Source organism: Acipenser ruthenus, chromosome 9, assembly GCF_902713425.1.
Source record: "Acipenser ruthenus chromosome 9, fAciRut3.2 maternal haplotype, whole genome shotgun sequence".
NCBI classification, from domain to species: Eukaryota; Metazoa; Chordata; class Actinopteri; order Acipenseriformes; family Acipenseridae; genus Acipenser; species Acipenser ruthenus.
The window spans coordinates 49,757,486-49,774,566 of NC_081197.1; the positions used below are offsets into that span (position 1 = coordinate 49,757,486).

Genomic DNA, 17,081 nt, shown 5'->3' on the forward strand with positions numbered 1-17,081 from the left:
CAGTGTGCACCGCGGTGTATCCACAGCACCACACTGCACAGTGGACCATGGCTATAGACCTGGGTGAGAACATGGTGGGGTTCGTTATCCCTTTTCTGCTTCTGGGAGTTATCTACCTTCTCATCTACAGAGCTCTGAATCACACCCTCAAGCCTGAGACAAATAAGCAAGGCAGAATGCTGGAGACAACTTCAGCCCTGGTGTTGGCTTTTCTGATTTGCTGGCTGCCATTCCAGGCTGTAACTTTCCTCAGAGAGTTAGTAAAGTTCCAAATGATCACTGATTGCCATCTTATCAGTGTGATTGCAGCGGCCCTACCAGTCACTGTATGTGTGGCATATTCCCACAGCTGCGTCAACCCCATACTGTCCTGGTTTTGTGGTGGGTGCTTCAAGAATTGCCCCAGTAAACCCTCTTTACCCCCTACGTATATCTACATGAGGCCCACCACTATCTTTAAGCAAGAGAACAACGGGGAAAGATCTGCTGAACCCTGACAATGTGCTGTTAAAACACTCATCACATAGGTTGCCGTTGCAACATACAATGGAATTGTAACACTTCACCTTCACATTGATAAATATGAAGAATCTATAAGTATGGTGCTGCTTACATCATTTCTGCAATATATAGACTTATCCAAAGTTATACCTAATGTTTTAGACTACTTAATGTTACCTTATGTAAGGTAGTCTTAGAGTAGTGCTAATCAGGGTCTGTGAAACCATCTCAAAATGAAGTTTCTTATATATTTCTTTCTTTTTAGCCTACCTTAACCACACGCATGAGCTAGCATTGACATGCGGAGAGTATTGACAGAAGAGCTTAACTGATTTATCATAGTTTTTATTGGAAATTTACTTTGGTTTTACTTTGCTTTGTGATTGCTGCTTGTGTAAGTGTTTGTGTACCTGTATAGTGGCATGTGGCGGAGTGTCCCGCCCCTATGTATTATTATTTGTATTTTTGTTTGCGGCGCGGGTAAAAGCGCAGCGTCTTTTATTATTATATTTAAAAACCCTGTGAGGATGCATGGCTGATCAGCTACTGATTATTTAACTAGCTGACAGTCATGCATCCTTACCAAACGCGTGCAGACTCTGGCCGAGGGATAATAAGATAATTAACTACTAGTTAATCCCTCGGCCAGAGTATATAAACCTGCAGCTCTCTGCACTCGGGGCTGAGTGTAGAGGAGAGTACGGGAGAGCGGAGAGAGAAAGCAACATTTAAAAAACAATTGCTAAAACGTGCTGGATTAACCAGCACATCACTTACTTGTTTGTTTGTTCATTCGTTTGGCCCTCGTGCCCTTTTGTTTTGTGTTTTGTTAAATCTTTTGTTTTGTTTATTAATAAATACGCTGAGTGCCGCAGCATTCAGCTTCACCCGCCCATCCACTGTTTTGGTGTCAGTTACTTCCTGGTCCGTGACGTCATCCACCTCACCACTGCGAGCCAGGCTGTCACATGGCACTTATACTGTCTATGGTTCTGTCTTATTGTTCTGTTGACTGGGTTTGATTCATGTAATTAACCTACGCTCAAACCGTTGTCACATTAACCCTTAATTTGAACTTAATTTGTAATTCATTTAAACCTGTTATTGCCATGTACAATATTTATGTAAAAGGAGTAATGTGTAAGTAGTGTATATTTACTCATTTTAATTATTCTTGCAACTTGTCCCTTATTGCCCTTAGTAAAAGTATAACAAAGTGAATTAAACAGAACAAATAGATAAGCATTGTAAAGCACAGATATGGTAAAGCATAGAAAAAAAAAATGGCAGACCATGCTAAACTATTGTATACTATTATAATCATGGGAAAACTGCTAAATTACAGTACAAATGTAAAGTGGTAATGAGTAACATACTTTACGTTTATGTAATTCTGTACTTAAGGTAAATATTCTATCATTGCTTCATTATTATTAAAGGTGTAACAGATTTTTTTTTACATATTTACAAATGTGGTGCAACAATTATCCAGGCAAAATAAAAGTGCTAAATCTGGTCTCAGATAGTTTTTGTCATATTTGTTATGTAAATATCTAAAATATACCAAAGTTAAAAGAATGTAAATATTAACTGTGAAGTGTTCCTAAGTAAGGCAGACCTACTAATGAACCATATAAACTAGTGTATTACAAACGCATGACACCACACATCTTCTCTAAAAGTCTACAGTCTTCTGAAATCCCCTGTATTAAGATGAATTTTGAATTAAGTGTTCTTACTTTGCTATATTCTGCTCCTATTCGAGTGTAACAATGATCAACTCCACAACTGTGCAATCTGTATTATTACAGCAAGATTTATGATTGAAATATGTGAAAAGTAATGAGAATAAATAAAAAAAAGAAACCCAGAAAATTATAAGAAAAAAACTTCACAAACCAGCTGTCTATTAGGGGGCAGTATAGTGCTATATTGTCTTGCTGGCTTTCAAATGTCAGCATTCATGGATTTCTAGATTTGAGGGTGGCTTGTGTTGCTTTGTGACATCACAAGAGGGTGGGTTTATATTGTTACATCACCAGGAGGAGGGCCATTCTTCGCTGGATCCTCCAGCTGTTAAGAAGAAATGGACAACCAACTATATTTTTAGGGCAAATATTGGTGGTATTAAAATACGCCTAACTTAAGAACCTTAAAACTGAGCAACATTTTATTTAAAAAAAATAATAAGTCTACTGAAAAGTCTGCATCTTTTTTTTGTAAAAAGGAAAAACAAACTGTAAATATTACAAAGTTTCAAATGAAGTTTCATGTTGGAGTTCCTACATTCAACCTTTTTCTGTTACATTTGAAAAAGCTTTGTGGATCTGGCCAAATGTCTGTCCCAAAACTATGGTGGGAAATCATTCTTAACATTATACGAGAACACACATATCACTACACCCAGGACAGCCCTGAGCCGACAGGTTTGAGATTTCTAGTGAGTGTGCACTAAATTTTAACCAGTGAACAAACAACCCTCTATCAAAATCAATAGAGCTCACTGAGGTTGGTAACTGGATACATTTTGTTCTGCTGTTGAGTTCTGAAAGAAGATGAAGCTTCCCCTCCTCATCGCTCTTTTAGCTTCAATTTATATTGAAGATGGCACATTCGTATCAATAAGGTAGGCAACCATTATCTTAACCATGTGTTAATCTGTATTCATGCTTTTTTATACAACTGAAAGGGTTGTGTATGAAGTCTGTCTGCTGTAAACAGTTCATCCAGCATTGGGTTTTAGGAATATAATCACATGTTTAAAATGTGGGCTTGTGTGCCCAACTAGTTTTGGTTTAACCAGAGTGGGGTTTAAAGATATGATTATTTAAATCAAGATTTAAAAGTGGTTGATTTAGCCCTCTCTAAAAAATCAGTAATGTAAGGTCAGGTGGTTTTTGCCTGCCCTGAATAAATATTATATATGGTATGATGGGACTCTAATGAGGATAATTTATTGAGGGTTTCAGCTTCGCTTAATGTCTGTCTTGATGTTAAACAAAGGAGAAAGGAATTCTAACTTTCATATATTTCTTTCATTTGCATTTTCCTGCTTTTTTGTATTTGCGGGTCAAGGTTGATGCACAACGTCACATTTTCACTGACTCTTCATTATTTATCACTCTCGGGATGTAACTTTAATTTTTAGGATGTATACAGCATGACAAATAATTGATTGTAAACTATTTAGATTTATATACAGTGCCTGGCAAAAAGCCAAATGGAGCCCACAATGTGTCTCTTCCATTGTCTTTTGTCCAGATTTGGGCTACTGTTGCATGTCTGTTACTTGTCACAGTATGTGGCACAACCTCTGCAAGCTTGATCCGTTATGACCCATTTGGGACTGAAGCTGTGCTTTCCAGTGGTGTTTCTTTGCAAATACTGCTATTCCAGGAACACCAGAGAGACTTACTTGAAGGACAAATTGGTCAATGCAGCCACTATGTAGATGAACAAGCCGGTTGCACAAGCACCCACTATCACAGGGATCCATCTGATTTTGCACACAACATAGCTTACAAACCGCAGATCACGTGGATCACAGGATATGTCATGCTGTAATGTTTCTGGGTGCATGTATGCACTGTCTGATTGATGTGATATAAAGGCACGTACAACTGTCCTCTAACGGAGGCTGGTTCTTTTTCAGCACCAGTATCTCATTCACTCTGGAGCTCTGACAGCTCAAGTTTGCGCCCCTATCTATGTGTTTTGCTTTTAACCAGCTTTTTCCATAACTTATATAAACTTATATGTAGTGGTGTAGTCGAGGATATTCGCAGGTAAACAGCGTTTACCCACTGTTATTTTGGACAATATATAGCGTTTACACACTTCTCATATAAGGGATACAGTTTACTCATTTGTATTCTCCTGTGATATCCTGGGTTAAAGACAAGATATTTTAATGGTGAACATCTGTGTTGTGTTGCTGTGTGCGAGACTGACAGCTGAGAGCTCTCAATCAGAACTGTGGTGAGCACGGGGGGGGTGGCCACTGGACTGCGTGTTCTGTTTGTGTGTGTGCGTGTTCCGTGATTGGTTGTTTATGTTCTGTTATTAGGCACAGTGGACCTGCAGGGTGGTGCTAGTAGCCTTCATCCTAGAAAGGACACTCACAGAACTGTTCAGTGAAGCGCACTGTTGGGTCTGTGACTGTTGGCTCGGGTTGGCTGAGGGCCATTAACACTGTATCTGTTCATGTTTATCTTTTGAATCTATTTGTTCAACTCCTCCAAACAGGGGGAGTTTACCCATTTTTTAATTTACCCCTACACCACTGCTTATATGGCGATGCAGTATCTGTAATAGAGTCATGAACTGCAGAAAGGCTTCACATTTCACTCATCACAATTTGTGGTAATATTTCAGATTTTCTAGATAAGCATACCAATGCCAATATATATTTTTTTTCATGTCGTTTTTTCCCTCCACTTCACTCAGCGATCAGGTTTTCTCAGTTACTCCAGGAACAGACGAGGAGGTTGAAATTATCAAGAATCTAACCAGCAAGGACGAGGTAAGCCTACAATGCGTCTGCCTTGGGATATGTGTGCGTCTTTGTCAGTGACCCCTTGGTTTGTTTGCCTTGGACTGAAATGCCTTTTATAACTGCCTGAACATTTTCTTAACCCAGAGCCTCTGTACTCCTCTTTTTGGACATGCATTTTCCTTTTTACCTTGAAATGGGAAAGCAACTGCAAAAAGAAATGAGGTTTAGAAAATGAATGGGACGTTTCCTTCTGTCGAGGAAACAAACAAACAAGAAAAAAGAAATGACAAAAAAACAAACAAACAGGAAAACAGCAGAACAACTGGAACATCTAGACTTAACTACCAATAGTGCTTTTAAGCTCATGCATATGTTATACTTTCAAGCACAAATTAATACCAGGTTTTTGGTTTGTTTTATGAAAAGATTACTACAATTTGGTTTTATTACAGAGAACAAAAGTTAGTTTTAGGACTGCCTTAATACAAGGTAGGCCTTAATACTGAAGGTGACTTCACATTGCCGTCAGGATGAGTGAATTGCAAATAAGTGGCCTTAATTTTGAAGTATTATATTTACTAAGGTGACCTTAGTAAATATAACTGTGGTTCCTGTAAATATTATTTTTATCTAGTTATAATCTGTGGTACAATACAGTGAATGTAATACAGTGATGGTGGGCATTCTATTCCTGGTTTGTTTCATTTCAGATTGAGCTGTGCCATCCAGATTCAGCTCACAATATTAAAATTAACAGTGATGTCCACCTGTACATGAACGTATCAGACTTGGATTTTGTAAAGGATCTGTTACATAAAAATGGCATTAATTACAAGTATGTTACTCATTTCTACCCTTTTGGATGCAAATAAATCTATCCTAAAATTCTTGTCTCAATGCTCTCTACTCTTCAACAACTTCTGGGACAGATGAATAGAGCGGGGGATTTGTTTTACTCAAGGTGATATTGGAATACGAAACGTATGCCCTATCTACAGTCATTGACTATTTTTTTTTATCAGCCCCACTACTTGTTTGAGTCTTTTTGTATTACTTATTAACATAAATTGTGTTTATCCTTCAACCCAAATCGTGTTGCTTTTTTTTCAACACAAAGGCCTATATTCAGAGACTTCACCCACTTGGTAAATGTGTGGGTCTAGGAGTGTGAACAAAATTCCAGACCCCAATCTACCTCAAATGAGTGGCAAGTATCACCTTGATCTTGAGTGTAGCTGACACCTCCCTTTACCTTCACTCAACTTGAAACAAGGCTGCTTCCATGGATCCATGGAGCTAGACAATTAAGAAGTGTTTCATGCAAGTCAGACAGACCTACTAAGAGAACATCGGTCATTCAGAGCCTTTTACGGGATGTTAATGAATATTTTCAACTAGCCTAAAGCTGATGCAACACTGTCACTTTTTCAGGAACAGTGGCTTGAAATCTAGTTCAAGGAGACCGGGAGACCTAGTTTGAGGCAACTTTGCTGTACCCCAAGTCTCCCCTAGTATGCCATGCAGTGCCCTGAAACCTAGTCTCCTGAAACCAAGTTCGAAGCCACAAATACCCCTTTTCCACTGGCACATCCAACCTATGAGGGCTCAGTACAGTATGGGTGGTTCTCCACTGGCTATTTGTCAAGCCGAGCGAGAACCAAACCGTGAAACTCCGGCCTCGCAAGACATCTGTATCCAACTGCTAGCCGAGCCAAGCCAGGGGCAGGGTTAAGGATTTTTGGCGCAGCCCAGTGGAAAAGAGGCAAAAGTGGCTTTGTGTACCCTCAGCTTAAGTGTGAGTGATGTCTCTGGATACAGGCCAAAAGGCTCAAGTATGAAGCATGTGTAAAGTCAAAAGCAAATGTAAACTAGAGATAAACTATTTAGAACTATTGAACTATACTCCTTCCGATTGTGCTATAAAATTGGCCTTTGGACTTGCTTCAAAGTTGATCCTGTGTGTTTGTTTAGACTGCTTTACCCATCACAAAACATTTACCCCAGTGCTAAGTATTATAAAAATGGGAAAAAAACGGAATGTTACAGAACTATCAAGACATAGCTATGGTGCACGTAGGAGCTCTTAAATGGACCTCATTTGAAGCTTTGTAATAGCCAAGAGCAATTCAAATAGTGGAAACTTAGCACTGGGTTAAATGTTGTAATGCTGAGACAACTGCTACTGCACCTCCTCCAGTGATTCTAGATTTCACTTTAATCCAGGGATGTCAATTTTTCAAAGTCATTTTCAAGGATTTGGTCTTATTCAGTACTTTCACTGAGGCTAACTTACTGTGGCCTTCCTGTTTAATGCTTTAGAAGGTGCAAATAGATGTATTTGGCTGACCCTGAAGTGACTCTGAGCATATAGCTGCCTTCCCTGTTCATTTACAGTAACCAAAAACCTTGCATGTTTCTAGGCCCCTTCCACTAGCTTGAGTTTCTCTTTAGAGACATTACCTTTGAAAAGTATTTCTATGCACACTGTTACTTTATATAGCAATGGCTCTCTTTGTTTGCCTCTGGAAGGGTGAAGTCTTCACACTCCTATTTGCAATATTAGATGCAGTTTTATATCACTGTGATTGGCTAAATCCTTAATGACAGCTTATTCAAAGTAATAAAGATGATGTCACGAACCTGCAATGCTCCTTGACAGAATGGTGTGCTTGGCAATCCTGTAAACTGTTGTTCAGTGCACTAATTATGCACACTTCTGCTGATATTTCAGAATAATGGTGGAAAACGTCCAAGAACTCATAGAAATGCAAACAAATAAAGAATCCAGTGGCCCTCGATCGCTCGCAGGATCCTTTTATGAACAGTATCATCCATTGGAAGAAGTAAGGGCTGTTTTTTTTATTTTTAACACTCACTTTCTACCACACTGTGACAGGGACATTACACCAATCTTTATTTTATCTATGTTGTGAATCTGGAAAGGAAATGTTTTTACTTTCTTGCTCGGTCGAAGAGGTGTGAGGAGGGCTTGATTCATGGTTATCAAATCCCTGATTCAACAAAAAAGACAATGTTTATGGGTGACCATGTTGCTAATGATAATAATTGGTAAGAAAATAGATCAGAAGCTTTTGTCGGTAAATGTACTTTTTTTTTTTTTACAGATATATTCTTGGATAAATAAAATATGTCATGAGCATCCAGACATGCTAGAGATCATATTGATCGGCTCCTCATTTGAAAAACGTCCTCTTTATGTTTTAAAGGTAAAAAAAATAATAATACTGTATAAGCCAGAAGGGCACATTAATTTGAATGCAAGTTATGATAACAGAAGCTGATTCATCTTAAAGTGGGAGCTGTTCCTTCCTCAATACAGCAAAGGTGATCACCAACACATTGATTTGTGTTTATATATCCCTGCAAATATGAAGTCACCACCTCGAATGGTTTCTGAGATACTGACACTGTGTCAGCAGTAGCTTTATAAATAACGATTCCAATTGACAGAGAGAATCACAGGATACAATTGCCAATAAACAAAAAGTTACATGACTCCAATATGGCTCCAGTAAGTGAAGTGTGCAATTAGATTTTGCCACAGGCCATAACATTGAAAATGTGATTGCTGGCAGCTGAAATAAATTCTGAGATATTAGCAGTTGCAGATGTGGCGGCAGACGAATTGCTAATTCATACAAGCTCCCCTTACAGTGATGTATAATGAGCAGATACGTCAAAACTCAGTATTCCTATCAGTGCAAACCTTCTACTGAAAAAAAGAGTGCACCTTAGCAGTGTACATGCATGTATTGTAACTGTTCTTATTTCCAGCTAACAGGGAGGAGAAATTCTCCCAGAAGAGCAATGTGGATAGACTGTGGAATCCACAGCAGAGAGTGGATCTCCCCTGCTTTCTGTATATGGTTTGTTCAAAATGTAAGTACACACAATAGACTCTATAGCATGTATTACCCTTAGAATGTTTCATAGTGGGATACCAGAATGGTAAAAGCACAATACAGTACAATGTAAAACTCTTCAATCAATGGTATCACTACAATGTATTTAAATTGTATTTATTTGTTTATTTTAGGCTGTTGATTCATATAATAAAAACCCAGAAATTACTCAAATGCTTGACAACATGGAAATCTATGTTCTCCCTGTAATGAATGCTGATGGATATGTGTATACTTGGACAACTGTGAGTATTTCATTTTAGTTCCAATTACAGAGTTTAGGGTTGAAAAGTGGACTATACCTGTAAGGTAACCAAATGTAGTTCTTTAAATACCTGAATTGCTGACTCTAGCCACCAAGTCCATGGAATGAATTCCAATGAGGCTGCTGATAAAAAAAAAAATTAAGAAAAGATGTATGCAATTATGTACAACATTCTCCCAAATGTGTTATCATTTAGCATTTTATATTTTGTGCTTTCCAGACTTTATTTTAACTTTGAGTCACAGTTTTTCCTGTCACAACAGAGTAAGTCCGCACCCTACCACAGAAGTTTCTGGATTGTTGAGATGAGGCAACATAATTGAGCATTCTAAATTAGAGAGAAAAATGGGGATAAAATAATTAGGCACACTAAATTTATCTCTAAATAATTCTCCCCTGCTTTCTGTATACAAGTCAAATATTTTTCTTTTTTTTTGTATCTACTGTACATACAGTATAAAACTTATGTGAAAGTGATTTTGCTCATAATATTTGATTGCATTAGCGTCGAATGTGGAGAAAGAACCGGTCCAGATATGAAGGCAGCAACTGTATTGGGACTGACCTGAACAGAAACTTTGATGCTGGCTGGTGCAGTACGTTTTTTTTAATTAATACAAGCAAAAAGAAAGTACTAAAATCATTTCGCTAATAGGTAGGATGGTTAGATTTGACTTTGTGCAGATGATTTGTAATTTGAGACAGAGACCATGTAGTATACACTGCCTTTTTTAAGATCCATAAACAAATAATACGTGTTAATTGAGGTGGTATTTAGATCTACTGCAGTTAAGATCATTAAAATAGCACCCCCACCCCTGTATTGAAATACCCATGATTAATAGAACCCTATGAAAGTTTGCCATGGTAAAACAGCGTATACTTTTTTAATAGAGACTATGAAATATTTTACCAGATGGAGTAGTTACATCAGAAACACCAGCAACATAAAAGGTGTCTACCAAACAGACATTTCTCAGTCCAGACATATCCTATGTTTTTTTATGTTCTATGCACGTGCAAGCTTGGTAAGGCACAGAAAAGTAATAAACATCAAATAAAATAGATGGAAAATGTTTTGAAATATGCACAGTATGTGTAACCAAGGATCTGAGTGCTTCAGTAAGTCTGGGAAAGCTTACAGCTGATCCCTTAAAAAAGTTTACCATAGTAAAGCAAAGTGTAATAAAGCACAGTAAAAGCATGTTAAAGCATAGGTAAGCTGAAAAGAATAGAGAGGTATGGTGAAGAATATTAATAAACTTGGCAAACCAGGGTAAACTATGGTATAACCATGGGAAAAGCATGGGAAAACTGCAAACGTACCGTGGTAAACTTTTATCAGAGAAGCCATGGGCCTTCTCTTATAAAGCCTGTTCCTTATCACAGTTATTTCCAAGGGGCTTTACAGTGCTCACATACACTGGCTACGGATAAGGGAGGCTAAGCATTGTTAGCTGCAGAGTTACCATGGTCAACTAGTAATTTTTTTTTTATATATATCAAGTCTAAAGGTAAACCTGCTCAATGTTTCTCAGTCGGTTTCTTTATACTCTTTATGTAGCTAAAGGAGCATCACATAACCCCTGTGACAACACCTACTGCGGCCCCTACCCTGAGTCTGAACCCGAAGTCTCTGCCGTAGCTAAATTCCTCAGAGAGAAGAAGGACAGCATGAAGCTCTACTTCACCATCCATTCCTATGGCCAGATGCTGCTCTTCCCTTATTCATATTCCTACAATCAGGCCCCAAATCACGATGAACTGGTAAGTATTCTGTAGAGTTAGACCCTGTGACTGCTGTTCTTATTGTTGCACCAGATTAGATTTACTGAAAGAGCACCTTGGTAAATGAAATATCAAGAGATCTTAACTCAGGTATTCTTCTTCTTGTTTAAAAGCACCCTGTAGTCTCAATAGGTCTCCCAAAAGCATGTCTAACCTCTAAGTACATCAGGTACCCCAGAATGTAACCTTTAACCTGTCTCCCTGCAACACCAGGTCCCCAATGGATATAACAAATCTGGAATTAAAGGTCAAATGTAGTATTTCTTACATCGACTAGACTTATTAATATTCACACACTGGTGTGTCAGATGTACTGATTTCCCATGATTCTGCGGACTTAAATATTTAGGCCACCATATAGATGCTTTAAACAGGATGTGATGACTAAAACACAACATTATACAGTTTCAGACAGTTAGACATTCTCCAGTAATAAATGCATCAATACTGTGAAGCAATAAGCTTTCAACACACCATAGCAATTGCAACTTATCAATTTAAAGTATACATTTTTTTTCTGAGGCTGTACTAAAATAAGTCTACCTTGTTTTTTGTTTTTTTTTACTGTACTCATCACAGGTTTCCATTACTAAATCTACTGTACTCACAATGTGCTTGCTTGTATTTCTTTCAGCAACATCTAGCAGATGAGGCAACCCAACAGATTCGGAGATATTACAGAACCAGCTACATCAGTGGTCCTGGATCTACAACAATATGTAAGCTCCTCTGTTCGGATATATTTTCTGATGAGAAATGGAAGAATCTCATAAAAAAAGCAGATGTTATGTGCTGCTTAGTAATAGAATGAATATTGGTAATAGGTTTCTCTATGCATATATTACACATCACTAAATATGATAATATGCACATACATGTTTTTAGTCGTATTTGAAAGTATTTTTAATTTTTTATTTTACTTGCTTTTTGCTTTTGAATAATCAAGAGTTCTCAGTGCATCAATTATTGTTGAGTATTACCTGTCCAATCTTCTACAGTATTGGGGCATATTTCTAAAGTGTTTAAGTGAAACTCAGGAAACTAACGAAATAATTCTATACATCATTTTACCTGTTGTTCACTTCATTATATAGGTCTAAAACGTCCAATTCTGAAAGAAAGACACAACTAATGTAATTAACCAACCATCTGCTTCCACTACTGACTGACATGTTATCAGCCACTAACAAGCTTTGAACAAGAACACACTGCTCAAGTGAAATGACCCAGGATGTGCAAGTTTGATAGCTATCCTCAGAATACAGCATAGGAACTGAGAACTCAGAATTGAACTGTGCTTCCCTACAACTAAGTTCTTTATAATTATAACATTCAAATGGTTTTCTCCCTTTTGGAAAACAGTTTTTTCAAGATAGTCACTAATAGCCTGGGAGGATGAGGGTTTCTTATGTCTGCTTGGGCACTTCCAAGTGAATGTTTTCTAAATATAAGCACATTTACTTGCACACATGCAGGTTGGCAAAGGTCGTTATTACATGACCCAAGGTGGTACCTTATTTGTATTTTATTTTTTAATTCTTGTTGTTTTAGACCTAGCCCCTGGTGGTTCTGACGACTGGGCTTATGACCTGGGGATCAAATATTCTTTTACAATTGAGCTTCGGGACACAGGCAGCTATGGATTTCTGCTTCCCCCACAATTGATCCAGCCAACCTGCTTAGAGGTGCTAACTGCAATCAAGACAATCACACATCATGTCATTAAGAATACTGAATAAGTCATGCTCACTGACTGTTCATTGACTATAGGGTGGTTATGTGCTACCCATACTCTTATTTAATTGTAACATAGAAATACTTTGAAACTATACTTCTTGATAAACATTTTAAAATGCAGTCTTTTGTGTATACATTACCTATTTGTGTTTGTTTGTCATCATTACTATTTCAACATTTGATAAATACTGTATACGCAACACCTGTGGTTATACATTTTATGTTTTTCATACCATATACATACCATGTTTTTCGTCAACCGTTGTATACCAAAAAATGCATCACATATGTGATAACTTGTTACCATTATTTACAAATTGGATGTCATAATTAACCTCTTGAAGAAACAGATCCTATGAGGATGTTATGAAGCAAGGGCATAGGCAAAGCCACATTTCACAATTAAACAATTATAAATTGATTTAAAAAAAACAAACAAACAAACAAACAAACTTCATTTTGACCTGTTTGTGTAGCTGCCCCCACTGACTGTTTTTTGCCCCAGCAGCAAGTTCCCACAATACCCTGCACCTCCACAAACACATACAACAGGGACCAGGCGCTCAAAGGGAGAGAAAACAATATTTCACCTTTTAACACCGGGAGGAAACTCCCTATTCAGTTTATGTTCTTGATAGTTTAATTCAGTTAATATTATTTCATTCAGTCCCCACAGGGCCGTCGAGGGCCTCCATGGGCCCCTGGGGAAGGCTTGGTATAAAAAATGCCACAATGGTAAAAGACCTATAAGCATCAGATGCATGTAACTCTATTCATGAATATTTTATGCACAAACAACCATATATTGTCCAAGACATACAGTGTTGTAAACAAGTCAAACTTCTCTAAATGCATACAAACTAAGTTTTAACAGTTCCCTTGTCCAGGTGAGGTCAACAACACATACATAAAATAAATGCGCAGGTAGCTTTTCGCAAAAAGAAAATGGTTAGCAAACAGTATACTTAATTCACGACTTCAGTCTGGATTCATACCATAGGCACACACACATATATTGATGTAACTCACAGAGACAAAAACATGATAAAAAATATTTTGGAGCACGGCACAACCCTTAACTTGTGAAAGCATGTTGATGGATAAGTCATTCCAATAACAAACACGCTTGGATAAGCAGTACTGCTGTCGCTGGGATACCTATAAAAGCTACTGCAGTCATAGAGCAAGATTGAAGCGAATCCTGACAAGTCAGAAACACACATCCAATGATTCTCACTATATATTTCAAATACTGAATTTCAATCAGACTACCACAGAACAACATTGGTTCAGTGTACAGTACTATAGTATGTAGTGTAGCACAACCTTACCCTGAAAAAAAAAAAAAAAAAACTTTTGGTCCTGTGCAGTGCTAAGGGCTGGCACTGTTACTTTTCTTTTTTAAATTTTGAAATGTTCAGAATTGAATTTTAATTTTTTTTTGCCTTCTCCAGGGCGCCCATTAGGGCAGCGAGCCCCGGGGAAATATATTCAGCCTCCTCGCTGTCTCGGTGGGCCTGGGTCTCCATGTCTTTGAATATATTCTCTAAAATCTTTTTTTTTCACATGTTGGATACAAGTGCATGGTTCAATATGTAACACTTTTGTGTTTATAGGCCATCCTCACCTGTGTCACATGCTGAACCAGTACCTGCTATACAGTGTAGGGACAAAACTACCACACAATTTGATACAATAAAGTTCAGGGACCTTTCGTGGTGTGCTGGGTGAGGTTCAGCATTGTGCTAGAGATGTCAAGTGTCATGTGGACACGCTTCAGTTTAGCTGAATGAATAAATGTTTAGCTATACACTAAATGTGTAATCTAGGAGATAATCCCCTAAATTAATTTAGTAGGATGTATTCAATTGATCAAAGCTGTCATTAACTTACAGTGCCTTGCGAAAGTATTCGGCCCCCTTGAACTTTGCGACCTTTTGCCACATTTCAGGCTTCAAACATAAAGATATGAAACTGTAATTTTTTGTGAAGAATCAACAACAAGTGGGACACAATCATGAAGTGGAACGAAATTTATTGGATATTTCAAACTTTTTTAACAAATAAAAAACTGAAAAATTGGGCGTGCAAAATTATTCAGCCCCTTTACTTTCAGTGCAGCAAACTCTCTCCAGAAGTTCAGTGAGGATCTCTGAATGATCCAATGTTGACCTAAATGACTAATGATGATAAATAGAATCCACCTGTGTGTAATCAAGTCTCCGTATAAATGCACCTGCACTGTGATAGTCTCAGAGGTCCGTTTAAAGCGCAGAGAGCATCATGAAGAACAAGGAACACACCAGGCAGGTCCAAGATACTGTTGTGGAGAAGTTTAAAGCCGGATTTGGATACAAAAAGATTTCCCAAGCTTTAAACATCCCAAGGAGCACTGTGCAAGCGATAATATTGAAATGGAAGGAGTACCAGACCACTGCAAATCTACCAAGACCTGGCCGTCCCTCTAAACTTTCAGCTCATACAAGGAGAAGACTGATCAGAGATGCAGCCAAGAGGCCCATGATCACTCTGGATGAACTGCAGAGATCTACAGCTGAGGTGGGAGACTCTGTCCATAGGACAACAATCAGTCGTATACTGCACAAATCTGGCCTTTATGGAAGAGTGGCAAGAAGAAAGCCATTTCTTAAAGATATCCATAAAAAGTGTCGTTTACAGTTTGCCACAAGCCACCTGGGAGACACACCAAACATGTGGAAGAAGGTGCTCTGGTCAGATGAAACCAAAATCGAACTTTTTGGCAACAATGCAAAACGTTATGTTTGGCGTAAAAGCAACACAGCTCATCACCCTGAACACACCATCCCCACTGTCAAACATGGTGGTGGCAGCATCATGGTTTGGGCCTGCTTTTCTTCAGCAGGGACAGGGAAGATGGTTAAAATTGATGGGAAGATGGATGGAGCCAAATACAGGACCATACTGGAAGAAAACCTGATGGAGTCTGCAAAAGACCTGAGACTGGGACGGAGATTTGTCTTCCAACAAGACAATGATCCAAAACATAAAGCAAAATCTACAATGGAATGGTTCACAAATAAACATATCCAGGTGTTAGAATGGCCAAGTCAAAGTCCAGACCTGAATCCAATCGAGAATCTGTGGAAAGAACTGAAAACTGCTGTTCACAAATGCTCTCCATCCAACCTCACTGAGCTTGAGCTGTTTTGCAAGGAGGAATGGGCAAAAATTTCAGTCTCTCGATGTGCAAAACTGATAGAGACATACCCCAAGCGACTTACAGCTGTAATCGCAGCAAAAGGTGGCGCTACAAAGTATTAACTTAAGGGGGCTGAATAATTTTGCACGCCCAATTTTTCAGTTTTTTATTTGTTAAAAAAGTTTGAAATATCCAATAAATTTCGTTCCACTTCATGATTGTGTCCCACTTGTTGTTGATTCTTCACAAAAAATTACAGTTTCATATCTTTATGTTTGAAGCCTGAAATGTGGCAAAAGGTCGCAAAGTTCAAGGGGGCCGAATACTTTCGCAAGGCACTGTACTCGTCAAGGACGCCCAGAAGGTATGAACCCAAGCAATATTTTCAAAGAGATAGGGCTATATTTGTTGCTGAAAGGGTTATGCTCCAGATAAGTGAAGGAGGCTAGTTTTACGTTAAATGTGTTTAATTGCTGATTTGCTTTGTCCACAGGTCAGTTGCTTGCCTTCAGATTTCACCTGCCAGTATGAAGGTACTTTCTAGCTCACTTTCTAATAGCATATCTGTTTTTCCATTGACCAGTGATACATTCCATTTTGGAGAATACAGCAACAAGCTTATGTCAAAACACATGGAGAGCATCCAAATCAAGTAACAATGAACTACAAAGAAAAGGAGCACTTTCAATTTCACATCAAAGACTGCTTTTCCAAAATGTGACAGAACTTAGGTTCAAAAGAAATGTAAAAAGGGAGGGATTTCTAAAGAAGTCAAAATGGAGCATGTTCCATAAGGACTGTTCAGAGGTAAAAGGTAACCTCGTCTCCCTTGACCACCTTACCCTTCAGTACCGCTTAGACATCATAACACACTCCCGCTGGTAATGAGATGTCTATTTTGCAGTTGCTGGATGTGCAAGTCTATCTATTCTTGTGACTATCTGAATAGGTTACAGAACTAACTCTGAAAAGGGTACTGTACCTATCAGAGTTGTCAAAAATGATGTCAAAAGTATTCAGATGTTTCTGGATGCTCAGTAGAAAAAAAGTAACACATTAAATCAAGTTAAAATAATGTGTGCCCTTTCACAAAACACCTTTTTTTTTGTCAGACAAATCAAACCAAGTTAATTTTCATATTTACTTGCTTCATTTGATTTTGTATTACTGTGGTAAGTGAAGAAGGCAGAG

The 17,081-nt window shown here is 38.1% G+C and overlaps 1 protein-coding gene across 1 annotated transcript; it reads left to right on the forward strand.

The window, feature by feature from the left end:
• Positions 1 to 2,978: 2,978 nt before the first annotated feature.
• On the forward strand, positions 2,979 to 12,829 carry LOC117405533 (carboxypeptidase B2-like). Its single transcript, XM_034008650.3, has 11 exons — positions 2,979 to 3,127; positions 4,948 to 5,023; positions 5,707 to 5,831; positions 7,728 to 7,839; positions 8,122 to 8,223; positions 8,792 to 8,896; positions 9,054 to 9,164; positions 9,690 to 9,780; positions 10,749 to 10,951; positions 11,607 to 11,691; positions 12,524 to 12,829. The coding sequence occupies exons 1-11, from the start codon at positions 3,057 to 3,059 to the stop codon at positions 12,709 to 12,711; spliced, it is 1,269 nt and encodes a 422-aa protein (XP_033864541.1). The 5' UTR covers positions 2,979 to 3,056; the 3' UTR covers positions 12,712 to 12,829.
• The last annotated feature ends 4,252 nt before the right edge of the window (positions 12,830 to 17,081 follow it).

Bases quoted from the DNA above. Each gene is read 5' to 3' on its own strand.
- LOC117405533 (XM_034008650.3), top strand. From the start codon at position 3,057: ATGAAGCTTCCCCTCCTCATCGCTCTTTTAGCTTCAATTTATATTGAA. The intron at 9,781-10,748 runs GTACGTTTTTTT...CTCTTTATGTAG, and splicing joins CTTTGATGCTGGCTGGTGCA to CTAAAGGAGCATCACATAAC. The intron at 10,952-11,606 runs GTAAGTATTCTG...TATTTCTTTCAG, and splicing joins CCCCAAATCACGATGAACTG to CAACATCTAGCAGATGAGGC.